The sequence below is a fragment of the Lotus japonicus genome, chromosome 6 (assembly GCF_012489685.1).
Source record: "Lotus japonicus ecotype B-129 chromosome 6, LjGifu_v1.2".
Lineage (NCBI taxonomy): Eukaryota > Viridiplantae > Streptophyta > Magnoliopsida > Fabales > Fabaceae > Lotus > Lotus japonicus.
In genome coordinates, this window is record NC_080046.1 from 63,783,451 (window position 1) to 63,797,505 (window position 14,055).

At 37.7% G+C, this 14,055-nt stretch overlaps 2 protein-coding genes across 4 annotated transcripts; both read right to left on the reverse strand.

The window, feature by feature from the left end:
• Positions 1 to 1,017: 1,017 nt before the first annotated feature.
• LOC130724603 (uncharacterized) lies at positions 1,018 to 5,178 on the reverse strand. Of its 3 annotated transcripts, XM_057575875.1 has the most exons (9): positions 4,554 to 5,178; positions 4,406 to 4,466; positions 3,634 to 3,685; positions 3,439 to 3,550; positions 2,800 to 3,001; positions 1,982 to 2,113; positions 1,770 to 1,870; positions 1,576 to 1,694; positions 1,018 to 1,246 (listed from the first exon to the last, which is right to left on the reverse strand). In XM_057575875.1, exons 1-9 carry the CDS (start codon positions 4,956 to 4,958, stop codon positions 1,180 to 1,182), a joined length of 1,251 nt encoding a protein of 416 aa, XP_057431858.1. In that variant the 5' UTR covers positions 4,959 to 5,178; the 3' UTR covers positions 1,018 to 1,179. The 3 variants fall into 3 exon arrangements, with proteins under 3 accessions (XP_057431858.1, XP_057431857.1, XP_057431859.1); XM_057575874.1 differs by having other exon boundaries at positions 3,439 to 3,671; positions 4,554 to 5,177; XM_057575876.1 differs by lacking the exon at positions 1,018 to 1,246 and having other exon boundaries at positions 1,572 to 1,704; positions 3,439 to 3,671.
• A 2,873-nt stretch (positions 5,179 to 8,051) lies between these two features.
• Positions 8,052 to 11,518, reverse strand: LOC130724599 (calmodulin-binding receptor kinase CaMRLK-like). The gene is made up of 2 exons (XM_057575867.1): positions 9,816 to 11,518; positions 8,052 to 9,175 (listed from the first exon to the last, which is right to left on the reverse strand). The coding sequence occupies exons 1-2, from the start codon at positions 11,254 to 11,256 to the stop codon at positions 8,532 to 8,534; spliced, it is 2,085 nt and encodes a 694-aa protein (XP_057431850.1). The 5' UTR covers positions 11,257 to 11,518; the 3' UTR covers positions 8,052 to 8,531.
• Between the last annotated feature and the right edge of the window lie 2,537 nt (positions 11,519 to 14,055).

Below are 14,055 nucleotides of genomic sequence, written 5' to 3' on the forward strand. Positions count from 1 at the left end.
TATTTTGATCTCCGCAGTCTAGAAAAAGTATAGTAAACAAACATTATAGTATAAAAGAAGCAATAAACACCGATGTTCACATTGCTTTATATAGCATAGATTTATATAGCATAGAAAAGAGCAAAGACAAATGTGTGCACGGTTTTACTCTTCAGCTTTATCAAAGGACTCTACACATAGATTATAGAGCACTATCAATAGCTGGACAGCAGAACCCGGTGCCACTTTTTCAACTAGACAAGACACCAAACCAAAGAACTCATTTTTCCACAATCCCACACTCTGGATGTTGTCCTGCTATCCATTACTATAGGATTATGTTTTGCTAATCCTCGATTTGTGTTAAATACCTTTTCCTATTTATTTGCCATAAATTCATGCTGAATTACTGCACCCACTCAAACATCGGTTCTACTACTAGAGCCACCACTGTTGTATATTATTCATTCAAATCAAACAGGGCTCAATGTTACTTCATATTCATCAGGAGTATGAAAATTTTCAATAAATTAAAGGAAAAGGAGTGATGTTAGTAAAACGTAATACGAAAAATATTGTTAATTTCTTTTCCCGGTTGTTTACGTAGGCATTACATAGCTTGGTAGTATAATACTATTAATAAACGAACCCTGAGTTTGTGCAAGTAAGCATGTCCTCTCAGAAACCTTACCGTTGTACTTAATGGACCACTTAGAATCGAGCAAATAAACTGAAGCAACCATGCCATTGAATGAGACATCCATCCACATGTCCAAAATTCAATCAGGGCGTGTATATTTAGCCATTTGCCAACAAAAATACCAAAGCACCGTAGTATTAATAAGGCTGACTGTTTACATCCATACAAGTTTTAGACCCCAAAAAATACAGACATGTCTAGAACTAGAACTAGAACTAGAACTAGGACTCCATCGCTTACAGCTACAGCAGATCTTATCACAAGCTGACTAATAAAATATGCAAGCAGTAATAAAATCAACCAACGAGATCAAGGATACTAGAAAGTACTACTGCCGCTGTAAAAAAGGAATAAAGCATTAACAATGGTTGAAGCAGGAACTTTTTTTCAATTTTTATAATTTACAGGTCTATGATCATTGCCGAAGTTAATGAACATACAAAAATGTTATGCAGAAAATCTCTAGGACTGCTTGTCGTGTTTACAAACCCAAATATGGCTTACGATCTTCTCTCTAACCTTCTTTCACTAGATCTTTTCTCCTCTGCCTCTCGCCGTTTTTGCTGCCTGTGAACAACGTACACAACAGTGGTTATTGTATCAAACAATTAAATTAACTCAGTAGCTAACTGCCAGTTTTCAGAACAAGAAATTCCAGCCATTTGACTTGTTGATACTCCACAGATACGAGTATTCAGAACCAATATTTATTTTGAGAAATCATCATACGGCAAATTTAGACTTCAGTTTTCATTAAGCAGATGGGGGGTGTTCAAATTGATAACAAGCAAAACATAAGTCGAAATGTCTACATAATCAAATATTAGAAGTTGAAAGCATAACCAGAATCAATAAATAGGAAGAGAATGCATGAGTAAGCTTGTCAATCAACTTACGCAAATAGCATGTATCCACCACCAGCATTAGTAGAAGATAAAATTGCTGCATGAGACCCAACAGTAGATATGGCATCCTGTCCCCCTGAGGGCAGAGGATTTTTCCGATCACCATCCACCTATCATTCACTAAAACTTTGTAAGCACAGCGAAGAATGTCATGAAGTTTCACTTGCATTTGATTAGATGAATACCTTGTCCCATTTTGACTTTTTGTTCTGTCTACCATCCCGATTTATAGAATCAGCTCCAGGAGGCACCAAATGCAAACCACTTGCTGTTGCAGCAGAAGCTCCTACGACAAAGTCAATATAAAAGCACTATAAGGATAGACTATATTAAATATAAAAATAAAGTCCAAGGAAAAGCATCACTGGGGCACAAACAAACTAGGTGGTTTCTGAACCTGCAACAGGAATGTTAATCCTGGGAGGACCAGCCACAATTCCTGGTTGTGTACTCCCAGAAACAAAGTCAACCTTCTGAACTTTCTTCTTCTCTTGCTCTTTCCTCTCAGTTTCACGCCTCATATCAGCTTCTGTTTTGTTTTAGAAAAGAGACATGAGTAAAAGGGGGTAAATAATGTAGAAACCAATAACAGCAGCAACATCACTAACATTGAATAGCATTAAAAAAGTTGAGATAACAAAGATTTGTAATATTCAGTTTAAACTAACTAACTAATTGATGCTATAAATCATACCAAAATATTGACATACCAATAAAAAGCTAAACTAATCAAGTATTCAGATTGCCAAGTCAAGACCAACAAAAATTGACCCAAAAAATGAATGAGGAAGGACGGGAATAAAAAACCAAAAGCAGAGGCATCTAAGGTAGTGCAACAAAAGAAATCATTATTTCTTTAAATTGACTAATATTGAAAAAACTTAATCTGCTCAATTATACTTTACTAAGCTTATCTTAATCACTCTAGTCCAATTGCTGATAGTGATAGATTATCTTTGCATTTCAGCCTGAATGATAAGTAATCTTTGGATTTGGAAAAGCACATTAAAGTATTAAAAACAATAGTGGAATCCATAAAAGATAGGAGGTCTGCAATATCATATACTTTAAATCAGCTGTCAGCTTATGGGAGTAAACAGCCTTATTCTCAGTGACAAACAAATATATATACATCTACAGACAGTACAAAAACAGGAGCAAAATGCACAACTACAAGGAACAAAAGAGAGATGGAGAAAAGAAGAAGTTAAGGACCTATTTCATCATAGAAGTCGCTTGGATCGTACCCATGAGGGTCAAATACATCTTTACTGAAGCAAGACCCAATTTGATCAATATCCTGGTACCTCACTGCGTGCAGTAAAAAGTCAGGATTTCGATAGTCCTTCCTGTTGCGAACTTCTGCATTAAAACTTTTTCCAGCCTTCTTATACTCCAGGAATTTATTTATTTTTCTCTGCAATAACATCGATTTAAAGGCATGCCAACATTAGTGAAGCAATCCATTCAACTTGCAGAGTACATTATATTCATATATTGAGAAGGAAGACAGAAGCTGTGGCCTAAAGTATATGTGTGTGGCCAATTAAGCACAGCTACTAAAAAGGAAAATGAACAAGATAAAACGGTTCAACAGAGCCTTTTAATTGCCAAAACTCATTTGATTGAATTCAAAGGCAATAAAAATATGGAATATTATATCAATACCAAAAAAAATGCTCTTGCTCAGATTCAAAAAAAGAGAGAAAATACAACTAAATATTTACACAACTACCAGAGAAAAAGACCAAAACAAACCAGCTTAAATTAGTAATGGCATGCCACTTTACATTGAAACAAAATGGTATTCAATGACTGAGTTACCAAACCATTTTAACTTTTAACAGAACTTACTTGTAGCTCCTCGGAGCATTTAGCTTTGGGTGGTGGAGGGAGAAATGTATCCAATGGATCTCCAGATTTTTGCTTGTCTTGATCTGCTTCTCCAAGTTCTGTATCATCTGTTCTGATCACAGCATCAATGTTCATGGTATCAAATTTCAATGGCTCAGAAAATTGAGTTGTGTTAGCATGGCTTGGGGTCAAAACCTGGACTGTTCCAGATGGTGTTCTATCCAGCGAATCACCTGCAGAACACATTCTGTCAGGCAGTAAGAAACACAAAAAATGCACCTAAAATGATAGCATTGAAATTGAATAAATGAAATAAAGAAGTAACAACTTCTGAAAATTGAATGTAAGCTTCCAACTATTCCTATCCTGTTTACAATGCCATTTCTAAGAATGACAAGTTGTTATATGAAACCATCATGGTTAAAAAAATGGACAATATCAAAGACCCAATTTCTAAGAATCACAGTCCACCCCTTCTCTGCCCCGTTCACAAAGACCCAATCATGGACAATATCAGTTGGCGATTGGTTAAAAAAATGCATTTAAAAAAACCATGCCTAGTAAGAAGTAAGAACTGAGGTTGAACATACATCATACAGAACTAATCAGTGTTGCAACCATAATTAAGCAGTAGCTTACACTATAAGGTCAGTACTCACATTAATCATTATCTGCAAGACAATTCCATTTGTTGCAGACATGTTAAGATATCGCTGAGTGGTAGAGTGAAATCGGATGAGATAGTAAGGAAATAGAACAGGACATAATGTAACAGAATACAGTTATCATTCCATTGTTTGCATATTTCATAATAGAATTAAAAAAAGTTCCATCACCATCCTCAAAACCATGAAAATAAAGAATCTAAACAATGGAAACTAGTGTGTCATTTCATTCAATTGTTCTACATTCCATCAATCTAACCATAGCATAATTACTGAACTGTTGCTAAGTAGATTCAACTCACCATTGGTAGCATGAAGCTGGTCCCCAAACATGACTCGGCCACTACCATCTATCTCACCCTCCTGCAATCAAAACCAACAAACACCCATTAGCTACATTTCAGAACATCTACCTTGGCAGAAAATCAAGCTTTCAATGAGGAGAAGTACCTCAGGTTCAGGTGACATTGCTGCTTCATCATGGCCATAGTCCACTATCGTAAGCGTCTCTCTCCTACTAATTTTCGTAAACGACGACACCACCCGTTGCTCTAGCGGTGGCGAAACCCACGTGTTGGCCTGCGGCGTCGTGGAAGCCCCCAACCCACTCCTCTCTATCGAGGTGGACACAACAGCAGCAGCCTCGTTAACGAAATTATTGACATCACTCGCCAAATCCTCCCCCGTAACCGCGAATCTCGCATCTCCGGCGGCATCTTCTTGCTGCTCCACGCGGTTCTCTGCGTCGTCGTCCTCGTCGTCTACTTCGACATCCTCCATGTCTTCGTCCACATCATCGTCGTTGTACATGGACAGCAAGGCGATGCCTTCCGATTGCTTCTTCTTGGACGCCATGGAAGCTAGAGGATGAAGGATTAGGGTTTCTGAAAAGGGTTAAAAATCAGCGAAGGAAAGAAGAGAAGTGATTTTGAGGAGAAGGAGTGAGTGGTGAGAATTGGTAGCGGGGGATTACAGAGAATTTGAAAGCAGAAGAAAACACGAGAAGAATGAAAGGGAAGTAGAAACGAGAACCAAAACCAGAAGAAGTAGACGAAGAACGAAGATGAAAAATGACCAAACAAATAATTTAAAAAATATATCTTATTGGTAAAAAATAATAAGAATGATGTAAAAATAATATTGTTGGGTGTGCAAAAATCAACCCAGTACAGAAAAATATGTACCAAGAATACAATGTAAGCCCAACTGTGATGTGGGTGCTCTGATGAAAATCCAACTCCCATGGAAGCCCATATAGGCCTGGACCTCGAACTGTTGCATCTGTCAATGCAATAAATTTTGGGCACAAAGATTAATTTGGTTCTAAAAAAGTTTTCACCAAGAAAATTAATTTGTTGGGTACAAGATGTAAAGAAAGGCAAAAGAACACAAAAAAGGGCAACAAATTATGCCCGAGTTGAGGTTGGGGTTCGCGAACAAGGAGGAAGTTCGAAGAATGATAGGCATCGGCTTTGACCAAAAAATCCACACATGCATTCCTTTCACTAAGGGTATCAACCAAACAAGCCTCCCACCACCTACCAAGTAAGTCACCGATACTCCAAATCAAGGTAGCGTAAACATGATGATTCGAAGAGGTCTCAAAACCAACAAGGGTTCGTGAAAAGAATTAGAGTATATTAAACTACTTGTTTGTATCTTCGATCTTAAGTGATATTAAGTCCATGCAAGATGGCTACTTGCTCTAAATAGAGGGTGTCAGAATCCCATGAACCTAAGAAACCCACAATCCAATTTCCCTCACTATTACAAATGCACCACCCAAAACTAGAACTATCAAGGGTTCCACCACAACTCTCATCACAATTCACTCCTACTCCCAAATCAACAAGAGGAGACCACGAGATAAACAATTTTTCCGGCCCCTTACAAGGTTGCAATTGAGGACGGACCACCTAGAAGTTGCAATGTTGTGCCAAGATCAACGCTACCAATGATTCATCCTGCATAAGGCGTTGTTTTATATTTCTAGAAACATGAATTTATTTTACTACAATTTTTCTTAATTCGTTATTTTTTTTTATCCCTTCAACCCTAGAAGAGAGGGAGGAATACATTATTGTACCGTCACCCCTTTTGGGGTTCTCCCCTCATTTAGGAAGATTTCTTCATCTTCATGGAAAAAAAAAATTTCCTACAATAAGTGATTTTTTGACTCAAAATAAGTGTGTTTCCCCACCTTTTAGTATGAGATTTTTTTTTTCATTCTTCTTCCACCCCCAATGTATCCCTAGCCACTAGCCAGTGATAATGTGGGTGTGTGAGTGTGTGACTGTGTGTGATTATGTTATACGTCACTTAGTTGAGAAAAAGGCTGACATAATTGTAAGGGAAAAGGGTGTAAATATGAGTATATGACCGATAAAAAATGTCTTGTAGAGTTTCACTTTCTCACCCAGTCTTGGAAAGGTCAAATAAAGAGGAAACATCTTTAAGAAGACTATATGCTTTAAGAGCGAGAAGAGGACCACATTGTAACTTTTCCCCCACGGTTCTTTGGATATTTGGAATTTGAGTAGGAGAAAATGACCTATAACAGGGTGTCTCAAAACAATTATTCTATAAAAGAGTTTATTTTAATTTTAGCCTATCATATAACACAAATGGTTATGCCTTATATAAATAATAACATACCTATAAGATATTTTAAATTTATTTTCATACACTATTCAGATTATACCCTTTATTTTTAAATCAAACTTTATCACAACACGTTGGTCCCAATCTGAAACGGATTTAGAATTCCAAATAATTGTATTAGTGATTGAAAAGTATTTTTAGAAAACAAGAGGCACCCCGCGTGGTAATTGTTAAAAGACATTTCTGATTTCTCCAAAGTGATGGGTTCATTATAGTAAGAGGAAGAAAACAAGAGGCTAGTATGAAACTTTTACAGGGAATAGACAGATTAATGGGAAATGACCCATGATTTCACTATTATGCGTGTGTATGCCATTTCATGGTCACAAAAGTCATAATAGCTTTGACATAAATTAAACTACCAAATACAGCTACAGCTATTAGTTCAACAATCGACAGCTAAAAATATCACTATATATAATGGAAATGCTTACCTGAAGTGATTACAATATGTAGAATTTTCAAATCCATTTTCATGGAAGGTGGACAAAATATATACGTTTTTCTGTCTGAATGATTACCTTAGCGAGATATTCAATTCCTTCTAAACCATTGAAGACTTGGCCTCTTAATCATGGTCAACAACTATAGGCAATATATGTGGAAATTAGAGCATCTCTAATGGTAGTATCTAATGTTAAATACATACTTATATGAGTATCTATTACCATTGGAGTACATATTCAATTCCAACATGGCAAATATGAGTATGTAGAAATAGATACTCCACACTAGACTTGAAAGGCGAGCTTGTATTTATTACAAGCACTTACAATTAATTAAAATGGAGATAAATAATAAAATATACAAATGTGATGTTGATGGTGAGATTCACTATAGAAACTTTTAAGAGTTGTTGGGTTGGAGTAAAAAGTTAGTAAAATAGGATAGATGATGTGGCATTATGGGAAATTAAAAAAATAATGTGTAGATATTTTAGTGAGTATGATGGATATAGATACTCTTAAGCCACTCATTGACCGCAATTGGTCCCACTTAGACAAATTAGCGTCCGAAGTTGACAAATCAAGACACACTCGTTACCTTGCCCAATGAGAAAAACACACACCCACGACCTCCATGATGCTCAAACATACACGGCACACGCATGGTCCCTTTGTTGCAATAAAACAAACACGTAACCTGCACAAAACGCATGCAAGGACATAGGTGTATCTATCTATCCATCTCACTCTTGCTTTCTTTAAGGGGAATGTATATTATCTTCTTAGCTAATTAAAGATAAATATATTAAAAGACATTAAAGTAAAAGGAAACAAAGTGAAAGAGAGTAAAACAAAATAAAAATTAAAAGAAAAGATTAAACAAAAAGTGAATAAAAAACATAGAAAAAAATGATGAAGCCTCTCTTAGAAGAGACAAGTAATAAGTGTGGGAATCTCTGCCCTATGCATGCTTACCCAAAAACAAAACAAAACAAAAAAAATCACTAGTACACAACAATAGCACTCCCATTCATGTTGAATTCACAGTCCTCTCCTAGTCCTACCCCACTTCATTTTGTCCAATTTTTTTTATACTCCTCACTTTTTCTTTTTCGTTCCCAAACTTTTTGGTATATACATTGCAATCATTACCATCATAAATAACTCAAAAAAATGATCCAAAACCATCACCACCTCCTATATGTAACGAGAAATTACTCATCCATGTTACTTTATCCAACGCGCGTGGGCATTGAAAATTGGTTGGAACTTGGAACAGTCCAAAAAAACAGCACGGGAACGAGTTATTACCCGAGCCAACTCAGTCAATTCCCCGGCTAGGATGAATGTCTTTGAGTAGGCCCAACACCTGCTGCATGGTGGGCCTCTTCCCCGGCGACTCGGCGGTGCACAGGTACGCGACTCGGAGGCTCTCCAGCATCTCACTCTCCGAGTCACCGCCACCAAGTTGGAGCCTCTCGTCCAATGACCTCACTCCGTGGCCCTCCCTCACCAGCTTCCTCACCCAAACCACCGTTTCCGCCGTGCCGGACTTCCCCGTCAGAAGCTCCATCAGCACAACCCCGAAGCAGTACACGTCCGTTTCCGTGCTGCAATTCGGCGGGCATTGCCGGTTCCCGAACTTCCGGAACCCGAAATCTGCGATTCGTGGCTCGAAGTCGTCGGCGAGGAGGACGTTGGAGGTCACGAGGTGGCCGTGCACGACGGGCCTCGATCCGGCGTGGTGGAGGAATGCTAAGCCACGCGCTACCCCTACGGCTATACGGTGTCGTGTTGGCCACCCCATTTTTTCTGGAGGTGAGGCTCGTGAAACGACGCCGTTTTGAATCTCCCATGTGTCGCCGCTCCAATCTTCCACGTTAGTCTCCCCCGTGGGTAGCTCGTGCAGCCACCTTCCTAAGTCACCGTTTGACATGAACTCGTACAACACCAGCTTTTCCTTCCCTGAAATTACAAAGAGATAAAAAAAAAATTAAAATATCATCCTAAAGTAACTACCTATATCCCACTATTTATCAATCAATCAATACCACAGAGAATATTTTTCATCACATTTTTATAATCATCATATTTCTTATAAAGTTTTCACATCGATCACTAATGTGAGACTCAAACTAAATATAACTACAGTTTCTATAATTAAATGGTTTAAAATTCAATCATTGTCAACCTCATCTCACATTATTCATATTTAACTAACGTGAGACTCAAACTAAAATGAATTCTCAATGATTAATCAGATATGATTTTGTTTCATACTAATGCAATTGCCTCACTACTTGATTTCTTTAAATTTCCACATTTAAAAATAAACAATTTGTTCTAACATTTTATTCATAGTTCAAGATTTCATCAAATTGGGAGTAATGTCACATCAATTGAATGTTAGAAAGAGTGTAAAAAAATGTTTTCAGCCTTTCTGTTGTTTTTACTTACACAAAATTGCAACCAATAGGATCATCAAGTACGACATAACAAAAATTAAAACCCGTGAAAAGCATTTAATGAGAGTGAGTAGCTTCAATCAAAGGACACTGCTATGCAAAAATCAGAATTTTGGAACCATTAGGTAGGGTAGGATTACCTGCAATGCAGTAACCAGAGAGAGGCAAGAGATTAGGATGCTTAAGCTGCGAAAGGTCAACGAAGGTGTTGACAGCGTCATCATGATCAACGTCTCTAGCATTTTCAAGGACCTTAATCGCCACGTGGATGTCACCTGGAAGTACAGCACGATACACGGGCCCACACCTTCCCTCAGCTAGAAGCGAGTCTTTCCCGAAGTGTGACGTGGCAGCCATGAGGTCCGAGAATGTCAGATTCATCAACGGCTTCTCAAACACCACCACCGCCGCCGCCGACGGTTCCTTCAAGTCCGCCACCCACGACGTCCCTGACTCCGTCTCAAACGCGAACGGCCCTGACTTCTCCGTCATCTTCACGCCGCTCACCGCCATCATGGGCGTCGAGATTGCCCACTTGCTCCTCTTCGCATTTTCCCTCTTCCTCCGGTAACCGCAGAATGCCAGCACGCAGAAAACAACAACCACGACCCCTGAAGCAGAGGACACCACCGCAGCAATCATGGCTCTGTTTTTGTGCTTTGACTTGTGACGACGTTCATGCGGTTTGGGTTTTGACTTCTCGGTGTGAATGGGTTTTGGTTTTTGTTGAAGGTGGTGCGGCGGGGTTGGAATTGAATGAAGGGTTGGTGTTTTGGAAACGCTGAAGTTGTTGCCGGCGTGATTAAATGCTGATTTCCCGAATTTCTTGAACTTGTCTAAATCAACCAAGGATTTGAAGTTGTTATGTGAGATGTTGAAGAATTTGATGAGTTTCAGAGGAGGGAAATCAGAGGGGAAGCTACCGTTGAAACTGTTGTCTGACAAGTCCAGGTAGGAGAGTGATTGAAGAGAAGAAATGGGTTTTATGCTTCCTCTAATGTTGCAGCTTGAGAGATCAAGGTGGTGTAGTTTGGTGAGATTTTGGAACCCAGAAGGTAAGGTTCCTAGGTTGTTGTGTGAGAGGTCGAGGCTTTTAAGGTTGGAAAAAGCAGAGAGGTGAAGCAGATTGGTGAACCTGTTGTGTGAGAGATTGAGTGATTGAAGTGATGAAATTGGAATGGAACCGTTTTGGGAAGTGGGTTTTGAATTCAAAGCAATGCTTCCTCCTAACCAGTTTTTTGAGAGGTTTACTACTAGTAAGCTTGAGCTTTCCCAGAACCAGTTTGGTATCTGGCCTTGTAGATAGTTCCCAGATAAATCGAGAATCTCCAGCTTGGTCATGTTCTTCAGGTACTTCCATGAGATGCTTCCTCTCAGGTTTTTTGATGGAAGCTCTATGGACCTAATCTGGGAACTTGAACAGTTTGAAGAAGAAGAAGAACCTGTTTTGTTGAACCAGGAAGAGTTGAATCCAGAGACAGATTGGAAGGCCTTTATTACCAGCTTCTGGTCTTGACAAGAAGATTCCACGAGAGAAACCAAGGTGAACAGAAACATGAACAATATGAAAAGGGGCTTCATCTTCTTAGCTCCACCTTGTGAATCAATCTCCTTTCCTATTTTACCTTGTTGGTGTCTCGCTTTGAATGAATAAAAGAAAGAAAAAACAGGGTTGGTGTTTGTTTGTTTTGTTGGGTTTAGCTAGTGGGACAGTTCACAGGCTAGTGGGACAGTTCACAGTTTAAGGTTATAGTGAAGTGGGAAGAAGCAACGGTGTTATGTAGTGATTTAACGGAGGAGTTAACGGCACGTGAGCATGGTAATGGTGTAATAAGTACTAGTGACTAGTGAGGATGGTGAAGGAAAATTAAATGGAAGTTGTACTGCAATGGGTGTTGACTGTTGAAATATTATGAACATTAAGATTGAATGGTGATGCAGTCAATCAATGCCACTGTGAATTTGTGAAAAATGTTGATTCTGTAACATGCATAATTGCACAGTGTGAATTTGTGAAAGTTGCTGGGGAAATGCTGTTGCTGCTGCCATGATATATTTGAAGAAAGAATAATTATTCATATTCATATTATTAATTAATGTGTTGAACTGTTGAAGTGAACTGAAATGTATTTGAAGGTGAGTGAAAGTGATGGGGTGACCCAGTTCTTTAATTTGGGATTCAGAGAGATGAAAAGAGCAGATGAGATGATGTAATGCTAAAGTTGTTTGGATCGGTACTGCAATAAATTGCCCAATCCAAAACCACACTTGACAACACCTTGTGCTTCTACCAACCATTTCAGATAGTCCTTAAAATACCATCACAAGATGTAGCCATATAACATCAATCTAGTTACCAAGGAAGTAGGAACTTAGTATCCAATACTAACAAGCAGCGTCAGATCCAGAAACTTTAAGTTGTAGTGAGAAATGTGTTTGTTATTAATTAATTTGTATACATTATTATTGTAAACTATGTTTATGATCAAAATAGCTTAAATGGGGAAGGTCAAGTTCCTATATATTTTTTTTTTTTTTGATGGGACAAGTTCCTATATTTATTTAGAAACAAAAACAGAAAAAGAGCTAGTTCAGATAGATAATGAAGTAGTAAGAATAGGTAATTGCTTTGTTGACTTTATAAGAGGACTTGAGAAGGATTTATACGGTTTTAGCTGTTTCTGTATATGCCTAGATGTTTGCGAGAAATCAAAAAACTACAGTCAAATTTATTTTAGGTGCCTGTTTCCATAGCCATTGCAATTTGCTGCAAATTGACCACTCAATGACTCAAATATAGAAAAAGTTGCAGGAGTGCAGACTTCAAGGGATGGGCTACAATTAATCCATTTTGGGTTAAAAAATAAATCATGTTCTGATGACAGTGCCAGAAAAATTGGCAGTGTATTGGTTTAGGAAATTAGTTTGTCACTATTTTCTCTTGACAAAAATTCCAAGCTCACTAAATACTCAATATTCATATTCAACAAAGAAAATCTCCAGTCCTGAGAGGGATGGAATATTCAGGTTTCATGCAGTCTACTAGGAATTAAATTAATCTTTTTATATGTATGTGCAATTTGACTTACAAAGTGCAAACTATATACAATCCCCATAAATAGCAGGTTATATTGTATCTAAGAAACATATGATAAAGTGGTTCATGGATTAATCATACGTGAACAAAATTGAATAATCATGTTGATGAGAGAAAACTTATGGGTTGATTGCAGTAGAGTCTAGAGTGCTTTGTTTTCCCTTTGACTAAGTAAGTTTTGCTTCTTTAATCCATGCCTAATTGCTAGAGGTACAAGACAAACAAATAAGGAATCGATTGAATGATATGACTAAGTAAACGATATAAAATAAGGTTGAAAATTCTGTGAAGCGTCAAGCTCAAATTGGGACATTTCCTTTCCATCTTGTAATTGCATGTAGAAAAAACAAGTCACATGGAAATTTGGCCCAATTAATTATGTCAAGTCTTCAACTTAATACTCACCAGTCAACGACGTTGTTGTTGGTGCCTTCCTCAAGTGGTAAATCTTACCTATACAATTTATATTCACATGTAACAAGTTGGAAGAAATATGCCTACAAGTATGAAAAAGCAAAAAATACCCACCTAAAATTAAATCTGAGTTCCCACCCTACCTCTTCAAGGAAAATATTAAATATGAACAGCAATTTACCCTAAGCTTATTAAATGGTGGAGATAACTGGCGTTTAGTATTGGTTTATTTTATAGAATACTCAATATTGTGTGGCAGGTTAACCCCTTAAATAATTTTCACTCCTTCAAGTCACGGTAAATGATAAATATGACAAAAAAAACATAAAGTTCACATGGCACTCGAAACAATTTGTACATCTCGGCATCCAGCTACGAGCAGGCCCAAAGCTAGGAGACTAATGTACTGGTGACTTATCCATACTCCAATCTCACTACTCTTACTTGAGCATTGGAGCATTTATGTAGTTCTCCCCTATCACCAGCGCAACATAAAACGATCAAATTCATCTTTGCCCCGAAAAATTGTGTTGACTAACAGTTCTGTCGTTTCTCCTTCACTCAACACTTTTGATTTGGTTTGGTTGGATCTAGTAATTAAACATATTTTGATAAATTTAGATATGAAAGACTTCATTTTGGTAGAATGATTCGTTTTTAGAAATAATATGTATAACTAAATTTCAAACGGATCAAATATAAGTATATCTTGTTAGACAAAATGACAAATTACATGGCAATGATGCATTGGTCAAACTAAGACGCAAAGCAGAAGAGGATATGCATACTACAGGTGAAGATGTACAAATAATCTAAATTAGATTATGGTGGATTTGGAGGTTGGCAAGTAGCTTGCTCCACAAATTCCA